General features: G+C 40.4%; 1 protein-coding gene across 3 annotated transcripts in view; it reads left to right on the top strand.

Moving 5' to 3' along the window:
• The window catches only part of LOC144823461 (receptor-interacting serine/threonine-protein kinase 3-like), a 1695550-nt gene that overhangs the window by 1264270 nt on the left and 411197 nt on the right, over positions 1 to 20083 (top strand). For all 3 annotated transcript variants that reach the window (XM_078681992.1, XM_078681991.1, XM_078681993.1), the window contains exon 7: positions 8828 to 8882. In XM_078681992.1, coding sequence (XP_078538118.1) covers positions 8828 to 8882 — 55 coding nt within the window. The remainder of the gene's footprint in view (positions 1 to 8827; positions 8883 to 20083) is intronic.

The following is a 20083-nucleotide window of genomic DNA, read 5'->3' on the forward strand; positions in this document are numbered from 1 at the left end:
TCATCCAGTACTGTTCTTGGGTATCCCCTTGTTTTCAAAATGGCGGTACATTTTTCCAGCCTGTGTTTCAAGCTCTTCTATTACTGTGCAGTTTCTTTTTGCTCAAAGAAAATCGAAGTAGGGGTCACTCCATTTTGGAGCACATGGGTGCACACTATTTGCATGGAGAATTATGTTGCTACTGGTGGTTTTCCTGAAGATATTGGTGTATATTCTGCAGTTTTTTGCATACACAATAATATCAAGATAATTGATTTCCACATTACTGATATTGTAGGTGAATTTTGTTCAGCGATTCGATACATGTTTCAAAGTCCTTTCTTTCACCTTCCTATAAAAGAAACAAGCCATCGATATAGCGGACCCTCATGATGACCTGGTCCGCTCTGGCCATGTTTTCCTTATTCCACACTGTTTTCTCCTCCCACCAACCCATGGTGAGGTTTGCGTAGGTTGGTGTGAAGGGCGTCCCCATGGCTGTGCTTTCTTTCCGGAGAAAACACTCATTATTGTATAAGAACACATTGTACTCCAGGCAGAAACAAAGTCATTTACATGATTGTTCAGGAGTGTTCTAAGAGTGACAGTGATCTTATCGCCAAGAAGTATTTACAAGCTTTCATGCCATCTGTATGTTGTATAGAGGTATAAAAAGAAACCATGTGAACTGTGACCATCCAGTAGTTAGATTTCCAAGGTATACCATCTACTCTGTTCAGCAAATCTTGTGACTCCTTCTGGTAGGATGGTATGTGTGTGCATGTGTGTGTGTATATATATATATATATATACACACACACACACATACACACATGATATAAATATATATACACACACAATATATGTGTGTGTGTATATATATATATATATATATATATATATATTACCTACTGGCGGTCGCCAGTAGGTATATATAGTTAGGATTTTTTCTCTATGGGTTTTTTGAAAATTCTATGTCTAATAACTTTGGCGTTTGTGGACGGAATTGGCTGAAATTTTCAGGAAAATGGCACATTTTGTTTCTGAGCAGCCCTTGAAAATTTGGGGGGGGTTCGTCCAGTGGGGGCCGAGAAAAAAGGGGGGTCCCAAAACGTGTTTTTAACATTGAGTTTTCCATAGGGCGGTTGGCCTCACTTTTAGCCCGAACGGCTGAATGGATTTGCACGAAACTTGGCAAAATTGTAGGGACTGGTAGCCCGATGTGCCTTTTGTAGGTCTCAATATATGTGCTCCAGTGGATTTTGAGAAATTAACGTTTAAAAAAAGATATATATCTGTAACAGCGGACCGGTTAGCGCTCTGGTTCGCGGACTTTTCGCGCAACGGAGCTTTGTGAAGCGAAGCTGATTGGTTCTCCGGCGTCTGTCAACATTCCAAACAGTCCGTAGCGGCCGCCATCTTGTCTCTCGGTAGGATCGAGAGACAAGAGGAGGCGAAAGCGAAGGGGCAAATGACCATAAGGGGGAATAGTAGATCCTCGCTGACCCCCTAGGTTTGATGTGGAGGTTTTAAAAGGGCCCCGCGGGGCAAAAAAAAATAATAATAATAATAATCGAACGGCTGAATGGATTTGCACGAAACTTGGTAAAATATTAGGGACTGGTAGCCCGATGTGCCTTTGCTAGGTCTCAATATATGTGCTCCAGTGGATTTTGAGAAATTAACGTTCAAAAAAAGATATATATCTGTAACAGCGCTCCGCTTCGCGTACTTTTCGCGTTACGGAGCTTTGCGAAGCTGATTGGTTCTCCGGCGTCTGTCAACATTCCAAACAGTCCGTAGCGGCCGCCATCTTGTCTCTCGGTAGGATTGAGAGACAAGAGGAGGCCAAAGTGAAGGGGGAAATGACCATAAGGGGGCATAGTAGATCCTTCCTGACCTCTTAGGTTTGATGTACCATTTTGCCAAGTTTGGTGTAATTCCGTTCAGCCATTCAGGCTGTAGACGTATGTAAATGTCCTATGGAAAATTGCATGGGGAAAACACATTTGAAAGTGTTGAAATTTAGAACCAATTAAAATGTTACTTTGGTTTTGTATTTGTGTGTGATGAAAGTTAATTGGTTATGTATATATGTCAAATGAGAGGAAACCACAGCCATTTTGCGATACTACTGTCTGAGGTACATTTGTGAGGAATTTTTGGTGGTGAATTTCTGGTGTTTGATTTACACAGTACTAACACTTCTGCTACTTTTAAAAAGGTGAGTTGTTAATTTGTAAGGGGAACTATGTTGTACACTTGAAGATAATTTGAAAAATGTTTTCTGTTATTTATTTGCAGTCCTTCTGTTATACTAAATACTTGATGAAGTTAGTTTTATATTATGTATTACTAAAAACGATAAATGAAAGTGATTATTTTTTTCTGCAATTTACAGCAAGCAATTTCAAAATAAAATGGCTCACAATGAAGAGACCGTGGCAATTTCTTTTGAATTGTCCACTACATTGATTGAAATTGAGAGCACCAATAATGAAATATTGTCACAAGGAGGACATGACTTGTATGATTCCATTAGATTGATTGAAATGGACAGCACCAAGAATGAAATATTGTCACAAGGAGATGACTTGAATGATTCCACTACATTGATTGAAATTGAGAGCACCAATAATGAAATATTGTCACAAGGAGGAGATGGCTTGTATGATTCCATTAGATTGATTGAAATGGACAGCACCAATAATGAAATATTGTCACAAGGAGGAGATGACTTGAATGATTCCACTACATTGATTGAAATTGAGAGCACCAATAATGAAATATTGTCACGAGGAGATGACTTGAATGATTCCACTACATTGATTGAAATGGACAGCACCAATAATGAAATATTGTCAGAAGGAGGAGATGACTTGAATGATTTTTTTGATCAATCTCTTGATGGCGAATTTATCGAGTGTTTGGAGACCATAGAGTTACAAGAATCATCATTGCAGACTTTTAATGAGGAGATTCCAGATGAGATGATTGAAGAGGAAATTACTGATGAGGACATGTTACTAGTTGTTTCAAATTTAGAAAATTCTGAAGAATAAATTTATATTTAGAAATCAAAAATTGTTTGAGACATTATTTATTTTTATTTTTAATTTATGAGGTTGTAGCGAAGTGATTGTAGTATAAAATGAGACTTATAGTATAGAGTGCAACATTTTTATGTTACATGGTAAGTTTACTCATATTTACTTCCCTTCTGCCACTATATTATCTCCAATGTGTATTTGACATGTCTTCTTCATCTCCGGCCTCCTTTCTCTCACTGTGTGTCTCCGATGCATCTTATCGCTGGTATTTTGTGTAATTACAGAAGAGAGTAAAATAAAATAGTTCGGAACGTGAAAAGGGGGCAAAGTAGAGTACTCCTCACCCCCTAGGCCTTTTTAGGCGGTCCCAAAAGGATCAGTTTCTGCTTTCCTGAGAGATTATGGTATGAGTTCCATATACCACAATAACTTGCATTACAACATGCAAGATATCTATCTCCTATTACCAACTTTTGGAGATATTCGCGCTAAGCGCGAATATCTCCAAAAAGTAACACCTGCCCTGAGCAGTTCTTAGCCATGTTATCCAATGGGAGGTGGATAACATGGCTAAGAGTATTAGCTCGGTAATGCATGAATATCGCTGAGTTTTTAGCGATATTCATGCATTGCGGCCGTTTATTATCGCATTTGCGATAAACCTTGATAATAGTAAGGTTTATCTTCGATAATTTCTGACGATGCTTAGTGGTAAAAAATTGGTTGGTAAGCATCGTTAGCGATAAATATCGCTTAACTTTGGTAATATGCCCCAACGTCTGTTAACGTTCGATTCGAAGGAAATGAGGAAGTGTTGAAAAACATTGTCTGCGCCATCTTGCCTTTTTTGAAATGCCACACTTTTGTCGTGCACGGCAGCCATTTTAGATGTCTTGACCAGACCCACTCTCTGCACGCTGTCGATTCGTAGCATGGCTCCTCACCCTCGCAAGCATCTTCCCCAGGCACTGGTCACCCCCGCTCTCTGTCTTATGCATGGGCAATAAACCTCCCCCCATCTGCGCTGCTCTTCCCTGAGAATCACACTGTGCCCGCCCGACACCTCCCTTTCGCCCTATTCACTACCGCACCCTGTGACACTCCTCTTCCTCTGTGTCCGATTGTCCAGGCTATCAGCTAGCCCTGCAGATGTAGTTTATGGCCCCAGCTGTAAAGAATCACCCCTCTTCAAAGGAGTTATAGTAGATCAAGGCCCACACCCGATGAGATCCGTCACACCACACGTGTTCCTACTATCTGAAAACTATCCTGTATTGTGATTGGGGAGGGGACCGAGCCTGAAGCGGAAGATTCCAGGAATGACTCTTTGTACATCAAAGTTTTTACAATTATGTGTCACATAAAAAATATATAGCACTCCAACAAAGTAGTAGGAATATAAAACTTTAATAACATATAAATATATACAACAAAACAAAAACAGTAATAGATTTATTGAAATTGACAGCACCAATAATGAAATATTCTTGTCAGTAGCGGTCTGTTGTGCGAATAGTTCCAAGGCAGCAGAACGCGCTGAAATCTGGATGTCACGAAGGTGATGTCTAGCAAGTTGCCGCCCAGCAAATAACGGCGTGGGGCGCCGCGGGGGTGAGTGAGTCCAGTAGGCACCACAGCTATTCTTACCGGCATTGCAGAATTACTGCTGGGGACAATGCCTGTGCTGGAGCAGGGTCACAGCAGAAACAAAAAGGATTCTGTTGAAGATGTTGTTGGTTTTCAATTTGAAAACAGTTCTGGTGTCAACTGCTATGCTAATGTAGTGGTTAATGTTTTGTTTTCTCTAGAAAATGTAAAAGAGGGGGAGGCAGTCCAAAGTTCCGTTAAAAGGGCAAAGGAAAGGATCGGTGGTTTGAACTATCAGTCAAAAAGGGGAGGGGGTGCAACAATTTTTCCTACCGGGTCACACTGTGCTTTCACCGGAAGTGAGGTCTGCAGGATTCTAGTAATTCAAAGTGAGGCTGGCGCCGACGTCCCGCGGATACAGTTTCGTCACTCCACGGGTGATCATGGCAGTCATTCCCCATCGGGGGTCGGAGACTCCCGCGGCTCCTCTAGAATCTTCAAGGTCGTGGAGGACTACGGTGGTGGAGTCAACCAGTGACCGGGCCATTTCTTTATGCTGGGCCCGCTCTTGCCAGGTCGACCGCCATTTTGAGAGTTCGGTAGCTACTGGCGATCGCGGGGTCAAATGAGCGGACGGGCTCCACCCTGCCGGGCGAGACGTTGCAGCATGGCCACAGTGGAAGAACTCTTTTCCGGGCGCCTGGACCGCTGAGGGTGCAGCTGGGAAGCCTCCACTGGGGAGGCGGGAGAGGCCTGTTCGCACCGTCTCTCCCTCCCAGTGCACCCCACGGCGTCTCGCTTGAGATTTGTTATGGCCGGACCAGGCGATGAGGACGAGGGGGGGGGGTCGGAGGCATGTGCAAGACATCCCCCCCCAGGGTTGTTGCAGCAATTATACAAGAAAGAAGAAGTGTCCCGTCCGTCTTCGGGCCGGGCTTCCGGTAGATGTCGGCCGGACGCCCCTGGCTCTGGCCCCATGAACGGGTTTCTTGGTTTATCGGCTGCAGCCGGATTCCGTCGGTCTCGGCCCCCCGACCGTTGGTGGCCGGACCGGAAGAGCATGTGGCGGGACTACCTGCAACTCTCAAGGGCCACCGCGGCCGGACTGGGAGAGAGAGGGGAGGGTCGAGGAGACATTCCCCCCCCCTGCAACTGTTCAGCGTTGTAAAGGCAATTCCCTGGCCGGGTCCCGTTGGTCTCGGCCTCTCCTCCGGCTACACCCTACGTTAGGATCTCCGAGGCGTGGCAGCAGGACCTGCCTTATATGGGCTGCTCCCGGCTGGGCGTAGCCGGAACCCTGCCCCACCTTGGAAGTTTCCAGAGTGGGGGCGGATGTTCTACTGACTTGCATTTTCCCTAGTCTATCGATTTTTTTGGCGTGGCAGGCGGTGGGACAGCGAGGGGTGATTTGGTTTCTCTTACTGTTTTTCTGGTCTCTCACCACTGGCATATTTTAACGTTTTCTTGTTTCTAGGACATTAATAGGTTTTATCATTACGTTATGTTATCGTTTCTTTGTTCGTTGTTTAATAAAAGTTCATGTTCATCAGTGGCCTACTGATTTTCGTTTTCCTATTCTTTTCTTTCCAGGTTGTTTCATGCTAAAGTTTCTGTTAACAGGATACAGTGATCACTTCGTTATTATTGCATATGTCCTTTTCACTAGGGGTGCTCTCTGGTCGGGCCAGATGACGTATGTCTAGTAAATGGTCCGGGTGAAACAGGTGCATCAATCAGTGGGGAGTAGATAGGCATGACAGTTTACAACGGGGGAGAAAGGTCCGCATTACGTACCCTTTCACTACTTGCAAAGATTTTCCTACGTTTATTTGCAAACAGGGAATACCTCCAAAAAGAACTAATTCCCAAACAGTCAATGTTCGGACAATCAATCAATCAATGAGGAATGAAATAGGTACGACGTGTTAAAGGCTTGCGTTACCTACCCTTCACTATCTGCAAAGGGAGAGAGAATATTCCTATTCTTCCTCGTTTGCAGGTAGAGAAGATCCTTAAGAGAATTAACATCGAACAATTCAATGCTCGATTGAAACAATCAACAAGGGGTACTGTGAACACAAATGAACGCCGCTTATGTACATACGCATTGCTATTTTCAACAGGTTGTTCCTAATGTTTCTATTTTAGCGAGGTCAAAAAGAGATCCCATTAGTGGCCTACTGATTTTGCTCGATTCCTTTTGTTTTTTTACACGATTTTTCGCTATCTGCAAAGACTAAACAGAGTATTGCGACTCTGTGCTTGTTTGTAAATAGAGAATGAACCAAAGAGAACAATCAATCAAATGGAGAGAGAAGCAGGCACGACGGATTACAAAGGGGGCAAAGGGCTGCGTTAACTACCCTTCACTATCTGCAAAGAGAGAGTACTCCTAATAGAAATGAGGGGTGGGGGGCAGCATTCAAAGCAGATCAGTGTGCATAAACACGAAAATGTTTTTACTTACCACGTACTTGACATTCGACAGCTTATGATATTTGCTATTAAAAAACCATTGAAATTCACTGAAAAAACCATAGGTTATAGACCATATATAGTTAGGAATTAGCATTTACAAAACCTTGAAAATTCACTGAAAAAACCATAGGTTATAGACCATATATAGTTAGGAATTAGCATTTAAAAAACCTTATTTTACTCACACAAAACCATTGAAATTCCATATATAGTTAGTTGCACTAACTATATATGGCGCACCCGCAATCCACTGCTGATCATGTCACATATTACATCATTCATGACATGGTCAGTGACATCACTGATGACATCACTGATGACATCTCAAATGACATCACTGATGACATCTCATTTGACATCATTCTTGTGCTAATACGATAAACCTCTTCAGACTCTAATATAACCTTAGATACACTCAGTGTATACAGACACTCACACACTGCCACTCATCCATGGAGTTACTCACACACCCAGTCAGTCATGCAAAGAAACAATCTCACCTCCATTTCTTCAACTATACAGTTAAACACACCTTACTTATTGAAACATATACTAACACATATTTACTCTCTTATACAATCCCTGATACAAGTTCACAATGATCGATACAACCACTCACTCATTCAGTGGCTCTCATGCACAGTTATTTATATATGCCAACTCTCACATGTACTGTGTTTTACATATGTACTTACTATGACATGTAGCATTGAGATATCCATTCACTCATCAATACACTCATGCACACAGTCAACTGCCCATGTAGCTGTTTCCACATGCACTCTTGAACTCATACACCTAGTGAATAAACTGCTCACACATCTATGCATAGAGTCTCACACCTTCCAGCCACCCCCACACAAACTCAATCTCCCATAGAAATACTTGGGCAACCAATTAATAACACATATAGCCTCTCGTATAGCTAATGATCAACACATGCAGCAGTTTACAGAACAACAGACATAATGATGCACAAATTAAGACAGTTTAGTCACTAACCCATGCATTCAGTGAGACACATTTAATCACTCACTCATACAGTCAGTCATGCACCTACTAAATCCTTCATCCAGACACTTATACATCCACTCAAGACATATTTTAACTTTACAGAAAAATACAGTCACTGGATGTTGTCATCAGTGATGTCATTTGAGATGTCATCAGTGATGTCATCAGTGATGTCACTGACCATGTCATGAATGATGTAATATGTGACATGATCAGCAGTGGATTGCGGGTGCGCCATATATAGTTAGTGCAACTAACTATATATGGAATTTCAATGGTTTTGTGTGAGTAAAATAAGGTTTTTTAAATGCTAATTCCTAACTATATATGGTCTATAACCTATGGTTTTTTCAGTGAATTTTCAAGGTTTTGTAAATGCTAATTCCTAACTATATATGGTCTATAACCTATGGTTTTTTCAGTGAATATATATATATATATATTGTTTCTGCACTTTGTTGTAGCATTGAAGGTCAGTGTACCATTAGACCTTACCACCACTGGTGGTGTTTTTACTACATGCTGCCTCTGAAACATATGCTTCACCAACAAGTGTTTGGGACCTTTCTAAAGGTCACATGTTAGATGAAGCACTGCAGTAAGTAAGCTATGGCAACTGGTGTTGTTTTGTCTTAGTGTCTAATCTTGTGAGATCATAACCTAATAAGAAACTTTGACTGGCTGATTGCTAATACACCACCTTTCTTTTTTATCACTAGGAAGTTATTTTAAGCTCCAAGGCTTGCGATTCTGAGATCCTTCCCTCGGACACAGGTTAGTGCAAGTTATGAACTGGTCCCTGGTCCCATAGTTCAGAACAGTGTTTGGTGATATACAATACGTTCAACTCAGTGCCTTGATTATAACTACATGTATAATAATATTTTTGCTGCCAACTACAGCTTGCACTTGAAACAGGATTTTAAATTGGGCGATATTTGCCTATGTACAAATGACGTAAACTGCACTGTGTGTCCTTAAGTTTCAGGCTGGCAAAGCCTTGTGGGCTCTTCTTAGCAAGTAACAGGAAATTGTGACTTGTGCAATGTTGATCGCTCTCTAGGGTGCAAAATTCCAGATTGCGCACACTGAAGTGTGCTTCACGGTGTGCACATTTGAAATTTCATGTTATTTGCCAATAAAATTCTCACTGTTTCACCTGCTGAAAACCTTTGTGCATACAGCGTACATAAGATTGTAATTTGCACATGAAGAGCAAAGATTGCATGTGCAATTAGCTCGTGATGAAACACCATTAAACTTGGCATCTCTTATTGAAATTAAATTAACCCTGTAGTTGTAACTGGGTCCTAATCCTTTTTTAGCTATTTATTGAACTATCACTTCTGTTCATTAGACGTCTTCATGAACTTCAATCATATGTTTTTGCATAATTTCTCTTCAGTTTGAGAAACTGGTGAAATTTTGAGGCAGAGATAATCTAAAGGGCCTTTCCATGTGCATATGGTTTGCTTTAAAAGTTTATGGCACAAGATGTGAATCTTGGTTCCTTCATGATAATTTAAATTGACTTTTGCTGTATTGTGCGTTTGCTGTGCATTTTCACCTTGTTAACTTTTGCTAATAGGTTATGTTCCACTTTTTTCTATATTTCAACAGAAAGGCAGGTTGCTGAACTTTAATATGCCATCACTTATCTCAGATAATGGATAATGTAATGTTAATTTTACTTTAATTTCCAACACTCCTAGTTAGATTTTGTGTATTCAGGCATGTTATTGTAGTTAGGAAAATAAATATACAATCAAAGTATACTGCAATACATACATGCCAGAAATGATTTAAAGGAGTTTCTGGAAAATTATGAGGAGACCAAATCATCTTATTATGATGTAATAATTTTAGGGGATTTCAACATTCATCAAAGTTACCTAAATTGTTTCACAAGCCAGGACCAGGGGGAGTTTCTTTCCTCACTCACTCATTCTGAGTACACGCCTTCAGGTATCTTGCTTGAAGGCATCCTCTCAAATTAAAATCTATGTTGCCTTCAGCAAGCAGACAGTTTGGGGCAGTACCTACTGATGTAGGGAATAGAAAGTCAAGCACCATCAATTATATTCTACTGTCAGATTCACTAGTTTTGTTTAGTGAGGAATTAATTGTCACCTGGTCAGTTTTTAGCGACCATAATCCCCTTACTATCGCTATATCACTCTCTGGTATTGAAATTGAAGAACAGACCACTTGTCCGATAAACAATGATATCAGTGGTAAAAGACCAGGCTTAAAGGCTAAAGTGGGAAATGGTTGTTCCAGATAACTTTTTGAATAAGTTGTATACCGTTTGTGCCTCTGAAATCGAGTCTTGTTTAGACCCTGACATGCAGGGTAGTTCCATCATAACAGCCTTCGGGAAACTAACAAAACAAATACAATCTGACCTCACGGTTGTTGGTGGGGCAGGCGCCCGAAGGCTGTAAGGTGGTTCAATGGTGCTTGTTCAATGACCCATATGGAGCTTGTGCAGGCCTTAACCCCTTCCATGCGTCGGACGGCCGGCGGCCGTCCGACGTCACGGTGGGCGTGTGCGGACGACGGCCGGGGGCCGTCCGAACCACGCCCAGGTCATAAATCACCCGCACCGCGGCGGAATTACCGCCGCGGTGAAGGGGTTAAAATCCATGCCTGGAGACTAAGTAGAAATCAGGGATAAAAGAAAGGCTTATAAGTTAGCCGTTCAAAATGGATGTATGACTTTACAACGCATACTTATACCACGCCTACCATTACCACGCATTTTTTACAACGCAGGATCCATTACAACGCATACCATTACCACGCATGTATTTACAACGCATATACCTTTACAACGCATACAATTACAACGTAAGTATTGGTAAGTATATAATATTTTAATATTTAATTTAATTAAAATTAATTTAATGTAATTTTAATTTAATTATATTTAATTTTTACACTGTACCCTTTTACCCAAAAACCCAAAACTGACCCTGAACCCTAAAAATACCCCTTTAACCAAAAACCCAAAACTGACCCTGAACCCTAAAAATACCCCTTTTACCCAAAAACTAAAAACTGACCCTGAACCCTAAAAAAAACCCTTTACCCAAAACCCCAAAACTGACCCTGAACCCTAAAAATACCCCTTTACCCAAAAACTGAAAACTGACCCTGAACCCTAAAAATACCCCTTTACCCAAAAACCCCAAACTGACCCTGAACCCTAAAAATACCCCTTTACCCAAAAACCCAAAACTGACCCTGAACCCTAAAAATACCCCTTTACCCAAAAACCCAAAACTGACCCTGAACCCTAAAAATACCCCTTTACCCAAAAACCCAAAACTGACCCTGAACCCTAAAAATACCCCTTTACCCAAAAACTAAAAACTGACCCTGAACCCTAAAAATACCCCTTTACCCAAAAACTGAAAACTGACCCTAAACCCTAAAAATACCCCTTTACCCAAAAACTGAAAACTGACCCTGAACCCTAAAAATACCCCTTTACCCAAAAACTGAAAACTGACCCTAAACCCTAAAAATACCCCTTTACCCAAAAACTGAAAACTGACCCTGAACCCTAAAAATACCCCTTTACCCAAAAACCCAAAACTGACCCTGAACCCTAAAAATGCCCCTTTACCAAAAAACCCAAATAATATTTTTAATAAAAATATACTTACCAATACTTACGTTGTAATGGTATATGTTGTAAAAGTACCTGCGTTGTAAATACATGCGTGGTAATGGTATGCGTTGTAATGGATCCTGCGTTGTAAAAAATGCGTGGTAATGGTAGGTCGTGGTAAAAGTTGCGTTGTAAAGGTTGTATACTGTTCAAAATAGTAAGAAGCAGTTAAGGGAGTAGGCATGGGATGCATTGGGGCAAGCTAGTGTGTTGAAAGAGAGTTCAAATTTTTGGTTGGTAGTCCATAGCCCTTTCCGAAACTCCTAACTCTAACACTGATTGCCTAATCCCAGCAAATAAATGGGTATTGCATTTTGGCCATATATTTAGTGATGCACACTTAGGAGAATCCAAAGAATATAGCGAAGGTGGGCAAACTAGTACGCCACTCCACTTAAGCGTCGAAGAGGTCCATAACGCAATCATAGCCATATCTGGTGGAAAGGCGCCCGGCTCCGACGGGGGTCCCGGCTCATTTATATAAGGCTGATCCGAATATCTTGGCTAATATTTTGGCAAACGTTTTCAACGCTGCATGTTTACGTGGATTGCCACTTTTTTATTAGCTAGAACTGCAGTGGGCCTTCAATCACTTTTAGATGGTTTTATAGTTTTTATGGACTCTCTAGACCTTTCAACAAATTTTAAGAACTCACATACTATGTCGATCAGTCCTGGAAAGTCTAAAATATGTTTTACATTTTACTGTAAAGGGGTCGAATTAACAAAGGTTCCAACATTCCCCTATTTAGGGAACTTTTTGATGAATGCGGGTCAAGGTGCCCACAAATGATACACAAAACATTACATTTTGCCAAGAGATTAGGGTCTAAACCCATTCGGCCTGATGAAGATATATTAATAAAAATGTATCCCCATGGCAACTTATGGCTGTGATATATGGGGATATAAGAAAGGAAAGGACGTTCAGCACGCTGAAGACAAGTTTTTATGTAAGCTCTTGGCCCTCCACTCCTGCATACGTACTACATGAACATATAGGAGTGGGATATATATTGGATCAGATAGCGGTAGCCCCCCTATTGCGCTGGTTGAGAGTTTGGGCAAGCCCTATTATAAATCTGAATCAAATAATAATTACTGACTGCCTAGACAGAGCTGAACACATCCCCTGGCTAAAGTATATATTGGACTCGACAAAATGGTTAGGTTGTCCTGACTTATTTTTTAGCCCTAAACCCCTGGATAAACCTAAAATCTGAAATACCAAACAGCAGTTTATGGTTAAGCGCCAGGGACTCAGTGAAGAAAAGGAGTTGGTAAAACAAACGGTGAGGCGATATGTTACATTATCTTTTATGACCAAGTTTACCATATCTACTCATCGCTCGCAACCCCTTCCATTGTTTTCTATTACCCAGATTTTGTATGCAAATGGTTCCCTGGCTCTTGACTGTCACCAAGGTTTTTCAAAACCTGGCACTTTAAAACCTTACCCTTCGACAATTTCTCTGAGCAGGATATTCTTCATTTTATCTACCTTTGTGATTATTATGTTTCTATACGTAAGAGATTCAAATTACCATTACTCAGAGATTGTCATTTTTCCGAAGTCAGGCCCGCCTTATTGTACCTTCAAATGCTATCTTCCCCCGTGGTTTGTTTTGGGGTGGCAAATTTTTTAACAGGAGCCATTAGTTGCAGGAAAAAAATGACTTTTTAACTGTTATTAGTTTTTATATGATTTTATCATAGGGCCCCTCTGTGTCATCACTTGTCCATTGAATTTGGCTGTAGCTGTTCTTTACACTTTATATAATGCTTTTGCTATATCATGTAAATGGAACTCAGCCCTCTGACTGATATTAAGAATGCTTTTATCTTAATTGTGGTTTTTAAAACTGTCAATGAAATGTATTTTGTATGATATGTTCATTTTTATGGCATTGAGTTGCCGAATATAGTATTCTTGACTGACTGACTGATACAAACATGTAAGAAGTTCTACAATGTGCATATGTCAGCATACTGAAAACCATATAAGAGTAATCATGACTGAAAAAGTACCAAAGAGAATACTAATTTCAGCGTTAAAATGGGTGGGACAGAACTGTCACATGGGTGTGATCGGATTTAATTTGATCGAATGTAGGTAACTTTACAAAGTATCCAGATAATAGTTCTGTTCCAAAGTAGAAAGATCTAAAAATCAATGTGACAAATGTATTTAAAAAAGCTGTTGTATAATACAATGTCATGTGCGGCAAAGTATGCATCGCCTAAAGGTAAGATATGTCGACAGGGGAGAGTAAAATAAATGTAGGGAAGGAAAGAATAGGAAAAGAGGGAGGGAGGAGGTGTAAAGGTATTGGTATGATGAGACATCTACTTCATTTATATATATTAATAATATCAAGGAAGAGACCCAAAAGGATGGTGAGCCATATAATTATCCAAGGAATGCCATACATTGCTAGCAATTGGGGGTGTGGATTGTTTGCCCCCCTATAAGTGAATGAGGACCTCGAAGAAATGATACCCAGGTACACCTAGTATGACATGACAGTCATTGAAAGGATTTCCATTGTATAAGTATGTCTTTAACTGTAATAGTTAAAAGCAAATCTAGCAGTTCTAGAGCTATAGTATTAAGAGGCAGGGGATTTAATGCAGCCCAGGGACCCAGCATAATCACAGAAAATGAGAGAGTAATAGGTGTATTAAAGATTATTGATCAATGCTTTTGTATAGGAGCCCAATAAGAGTCTAATAATGTGCACTTAAAAAACATGTGTTGATGAGTGCCTGGTTCGAAGTTACAATTCCAGCACGGATCATTATCACATAATTTTTATTTGTGTAGACGAACAGGGGTTCAGTGTAGGTGGTTCATTGTGAAAAGCTTTGATTGAATAAGTGACGTAGCAATTTGGTTACGCAAAGATTTTTTCCGATCAGTTGCCAGGAATCATGAGAAAAGTGTCAAAAGACTTCCTTTTCAAAATGGTGAGACCATTTTACATAAGTAATTGTGTCTTGTGGAGTCTTTGGGGTAGAAAGAAATTTATAAATTATGGAACCTATATGACCTGAAAGTTGCCAGAGGGCAAGAAGTGGAATAGCTATGGAATCCATGGCAAGGACTAGTTTAGAATGTTTAACTTTGAGTTTTAAGAAAATATAGATGTTATTAAGGTTATGCTTTTTAGCTAGGGAGGAAAAAAGAAGAGGATCATGATTATTATCATAGAGGTTCTTAACTAATCTGATGCCTTAAGAGACCCACTGAGATGTAGTGCTAAGCTCAATGTCAGTAACAAGTTTAGGGTTGAGCCATAATAACGTCCATCTGGATTTATGGATTGGTTTTGAAATAAGTCTGTCTAAGTATGTTAAAGCATTGACTGTATCAAAAATAATAAGCAGGGAATGTGCAACTGTAAATCTGGACATTGTGAGAAGGAAAGGAAACTGTGCTAAAAGGGATCACAGTTCACGTTCAATGTATATCTACAGTGGGATGTAATGGAAATCTGGTAGAAACCCAATCACTTTTTGAGCAGCTAGGAAAGATAATTGATATAGATTCCAATCCAGAAGATTGCATCCCCCTAATATGTTTTATTTCCTAAGAGATTTGTAGGAAATCCTCGTTCTGTTATCACTCCATGGAAATCTTGAAGTAAGTTTGTCAATTTCGTGATAAAAAGAGGGTTAAAGTTATAAAGGGCGCATGGATGACAGGAAATTACTAATTGCAGTAATAATATTTTAAGTGTTTGGAGTCTGCCTCACCAGGAAATTTATTTGGGTGACCAGGACGATAAAAGATCTTCACCTTGTTGGTTGTATAAGTTTCATTACAGAGTAGAGTATCAGTAAGGTCCCTACAAATCCAGATCGCCATATATGTAATGCGTGTAGCCTGCTATTTAAGGCCCGAGTCTCCTAGGTGTGAAGGAAGCCAAAGTGAATTTATGGGGATTACCTCAGTTTTATAGGTATAACAAGAAATTAATGAAAAGTCACAAATAATGTTAAATGAGAAGGGATCGCTGACTCAATATCTTTGGAAAAAGATGAGGACATCATCTGCGTAAGCAGCCCTTTAAGTTTGTGTATTCCAAAATGGAGTCCTTTGATCTCAGGATTCGAATTAATAAGTTGCAGAAGTGGATAAATGGATATAAGAAAAAGTTGGGGTGAGAATGAGCAACATTGTTTCGTTTCTTGGTGGAGTTCAAAGTAAGGGGATGTCATACTATTAATTCTAATATTAGCTTTAGGTTGACCGTAGTGCTTTACCATATTGATAAAAGAGATCCCAAGGGTATGTTACTCTAAAATTGCATGTGAAAAAGGCCAATTCACCTTGTCAAACTCCTTTTCGGCATGAAGAGCAATCGCCACCGTCAGTAGTGATGATAGTTTTGCTCTCTCTAAAATGTGACAGAATGTGCAAATATTATCTCTTGTGAGCCTACCCTTAACAAAACCTGTCTGTGGATTATGAATGAGAGCAGGAATGTGACTTTCCTATCTATTTGCTAGACTTTTCACAACACTATTGCTTCCATGTTCAGTAAACAAATGGAGCGGAAATTCATTGGATCCAAGTGATCCTTGCCTTCCTTATGTATTGCCTTTTCTCTGCAGCTGTTCCTTAGACTTTGCCTGACAAGACATAATGGTCAAAAAACGTTTTGAAGATACTTGATGAACGAGGAAGTGAAAGTCTTATAGAAGGCTATCGGGCAACCATGAGGACCAGGAGCTGTCCCAGAATGACTGTCCTTAATTGCTTCAATAAGCTCCTTGATTTCAATTGGTTTACATAAATTCAATTTTTCTTCATCCGATACAGTGGATATAGGTTTGATTTGAGAAATTGCTGACAAGTTAGTTTAGTGTAGTTTTTTGTTGGGTATACAAGTTTTCATAACATTTTCTAAAAACTTTGTGAATATCTTGGGTATGAAATGTTTTAAATCCATCCTTGGTATTAGTATTGCAATATTTGAGAGTAGAAGCAAATAATTTACCAGCTCTGTTTCGTTGCAATAATTGGCTTGATTTCTGAGCGTGCACCCCAAGGAAAGCATGTTTGCTGACTATGGACTATGGAGTTAAAGGAATATTTTAATTACTTAATATGTTGGAGGAGGTATTTATTGTTAGAATGTCTGTAGAGCTCCTCATTTTGTTTAATTTTGGCACCCAGGGATTAGAGGGATATCTTAATGTCACCATTACGTTTAGATATTTTTTTAATGATTTCACTCTAATTTGAACGCATCCCAAAGTATTATGGGGGAATCAAATGACAATTTGTTTTTTCCAAAGAAGAATCAAATCTCTTCTTTGAGATCTGTAACCTCAGCAACATCCTATAAAATGTCGGTATTTAGGCGCCAATTACGATTCCCTTTTGTAGGCTAAGAATGGATAATGAGATTGGCCCATGATCGGAAACAACTATTGGGTGAATCATAGCATTCACTGAATTTTTTAGAAGGGAGGCATCAACAAGGAGATAATCGATGTGAGAAAAACTTGAATGGGGTGGAGAGAAAAAAGTAAACTCACTACCGGTGGGGTGATAAAGTCTCCAGGCATCCAAAAGATGGTGTGAAAAACACATGCTAAGCAATTGTTTGTGTGCCTTGGGAGATCTGAATCGAAATGCAGTATGCCTGTCTAAAATAGGATCTAAAGGAAGATTTAAGTCTCCTCCAACAATTGTTGCAGAGTTTTGTGGAATATCTGCAAGTTTTTTGTTTATCACACGCCAAAAATTAGGGTCATTTGTATTTGGAGCATCTAAGTTCATAACATATAATTTGTCTGTCCCATTAGTCAGTCATGTGAGTAACCATTTCTCATTAGTATCATGTTCAGCTGAGATTATAGATAAACCTGACATTTTAGAGATCAGGTTGATAACCCCATTTTTCTTCTCATTTGCTTCAGAGAACATTGCATTCAAAATCCATCCTCTCCTTATTAGAAGAGCTACTTTAAAGCCTATCTTCGTCTTTTGGAATAAAATTAAATCCCCAGAGACTTTTACAATAATCTAAAATCTTGGCTCTCTTCACCGGGTGATTCAGACTCTTAACATTTAGGGAAACTACATTCATACTAGACATACATATACCTATTGTGTGAACAAAAGACAATACTGAGCAAGGGGCTCAAAATAGACCATGGGTTATGGTAAGAGCAGAGATAATGAACCAGATATCCCGTCAGGAAGGGGCAAGGAAAAGAGAGGGATAAAATATAAGGAAAAACCACGTCGGCCCAAATGTTCTCTGGACTTATCTAGAGCGACACCAATGCCCCTTGCCAGGGATTGTTTGTGAGAGACATGCATGGGAGAACGAATGTGGACGAGCAACAGCAAAAGCTGCCATAACCGGTACAAACAACTCCATCAGAGAGTATTAAAAGAACAGGATGTAGGAAAGTGGGTTTCTGTCACAGTAACCCCCCACTTTTTGCCAGACTACTGATGCACTTTTTACGTCTTGGCTAGCGTAGGCTGCGCTTGCGCAGTCTTGCTGGCGAGATTTTATGTCTCTTAGTATGGAGCTTAAACTTGCCCCTCTTCTCCATTGGCTGGCTTCCTAAACGGCGGCCAGCCATTGGAGAATAGGTTTGTCTATCAATTTCGGATTGGGGGTGTGTTTTTTCACTTCTTTCTCTCCTCTTCCCATTGGCTGGAATGTAAACAAGTCAAAACACACCCGTTGTTTACATTCCAGCCAATGGGAAGAGGAGAGAAAGAAAAACACGACCCCCAGTCTGAAAATGACGGGGAGTTTCTCAGATCCATTTCTGCTTGACCTCGGAGAAACATTGTGGTCCACCGCGTATGTGATTGTTTTTATTTATTGCGCAGTTTGCATTATATTTTTAATTCCTAAGCGGGTGACCGCCCCGCTGTGTATTTTCAATTTGGAGAAAGCCTACCCCTCATCTGCCCTGTTTTCACTGCCGCAGCCCAGGACTGCAGGGAATTACCACCACGGCCGGTGCTCTCGCGGGCGGCCAAGCTTGCTGCCTCGCGCTTGGTTCCCCGCCCGGTTATGTTTCCCCGGGCCTTCCGTGGAGGCTCTGCTTTCGGCCTCGCCAGATGAATGTGGGCGCGTCGTCGTCTAGATCCTATGCCCGGGGCTCTCGCGACTGCGGGCCCAGGCCCCAGGGCCCTGTTTATTGGGCCTTGCGGCCCGGTCTGCTTGTCTCGCATGCGGGTGGGGGGGGCGGGCTGAGGCCTGTTTCGTGCCCGGCGCTCGCCTGCGGCTGCGGTCCCGGGCACCGCAGGCACCGGGTTCCTTGGCTGTGTCCGTCTGTCTGTCTGTCAGTCCTGGAGTGTCCCACCAAGGCCTGTGTTGAGTGAGACGGAGCCACTTAGATGTGTGACAGTTGGCCTTAATATTAATAATGAATTTCATCATTTTCTGTAATGGTTTGATAGACCTGGTCTCCCTGTCATGATAAATCATGACAGAGGGTGACTACATACATCTCCTTTACATGTTGCCTTAAGTAATGGCTTGAGGGTGACTACATACATCTCCTTTACAGGTTGCCTTAAGCAATGGTTTGTGGTGTGAAAAATTATGAATTAAGAACTATTCCCCACCTACCAACATAGAAAACTGTTCATATATATGATCCTAATTCCCTTTTCTCCTAATCATTATTTAACACTAGCAAATATACCTATTACAACAGGTTTGCTTATTATGCCATCTCAAAAAATATATATCTTTTTATTTGTTGAAACATACCACTATGGCTTAAATGTCTTTTAATGCCCATTGAAAATCTTTTGTGCTCTCTACAAATAGATCGATTGGTATATTGGGCTTTTTTTCGGCATTGCGTTGCTTTATTCCAATTTAAGGGGTTAGGAGTTGAAAATAAAGTGATAGACGAAGTTATACATTTAGAGTTTTTGTTGTTTTAATTAACAAATCACTTGTGTAAAGATGGCAGAGTCCTAATAACAATCTGTCCGCTTTGAAATAAAAGAAGGGGTTCCTAAGTACATTTTCGAATCCAAATGTTCAGAGCCTATCGACTTCGCGTTACGCATTTCATTTAATGCATGTAATAAAATTCGATCAAAGCATTGAAAAGGACCATGTCGGGTTTTTTTCGTTTTAAATTAAAATTTGTGTTTCTCTTTATATTCGTAAAAACTTAGAAAATTTAATTAGCTGAAGTCAAAAATCGATAATTAAAATCACAATTCTGAATAACACACTAGAATAGTGAAAAGCTTGTATAAACAGACTTTTCGATGTCTTACATGTGTTCATTACACATA

The sequence above is a fragment of the Lissotriton helveticus genome, chromosome 3_1 (assembly GCF_964261635.1).
Source record: "Lissotriton helveticus chromosome 3_1, aLisHel1.1, whole genome shotgun sequence".
NCBI lineage: Eukaryota > Metazoa > Chordata > Amphibia > Caudata > Salamandridae > Lissotriton > Lissotriton helveticus.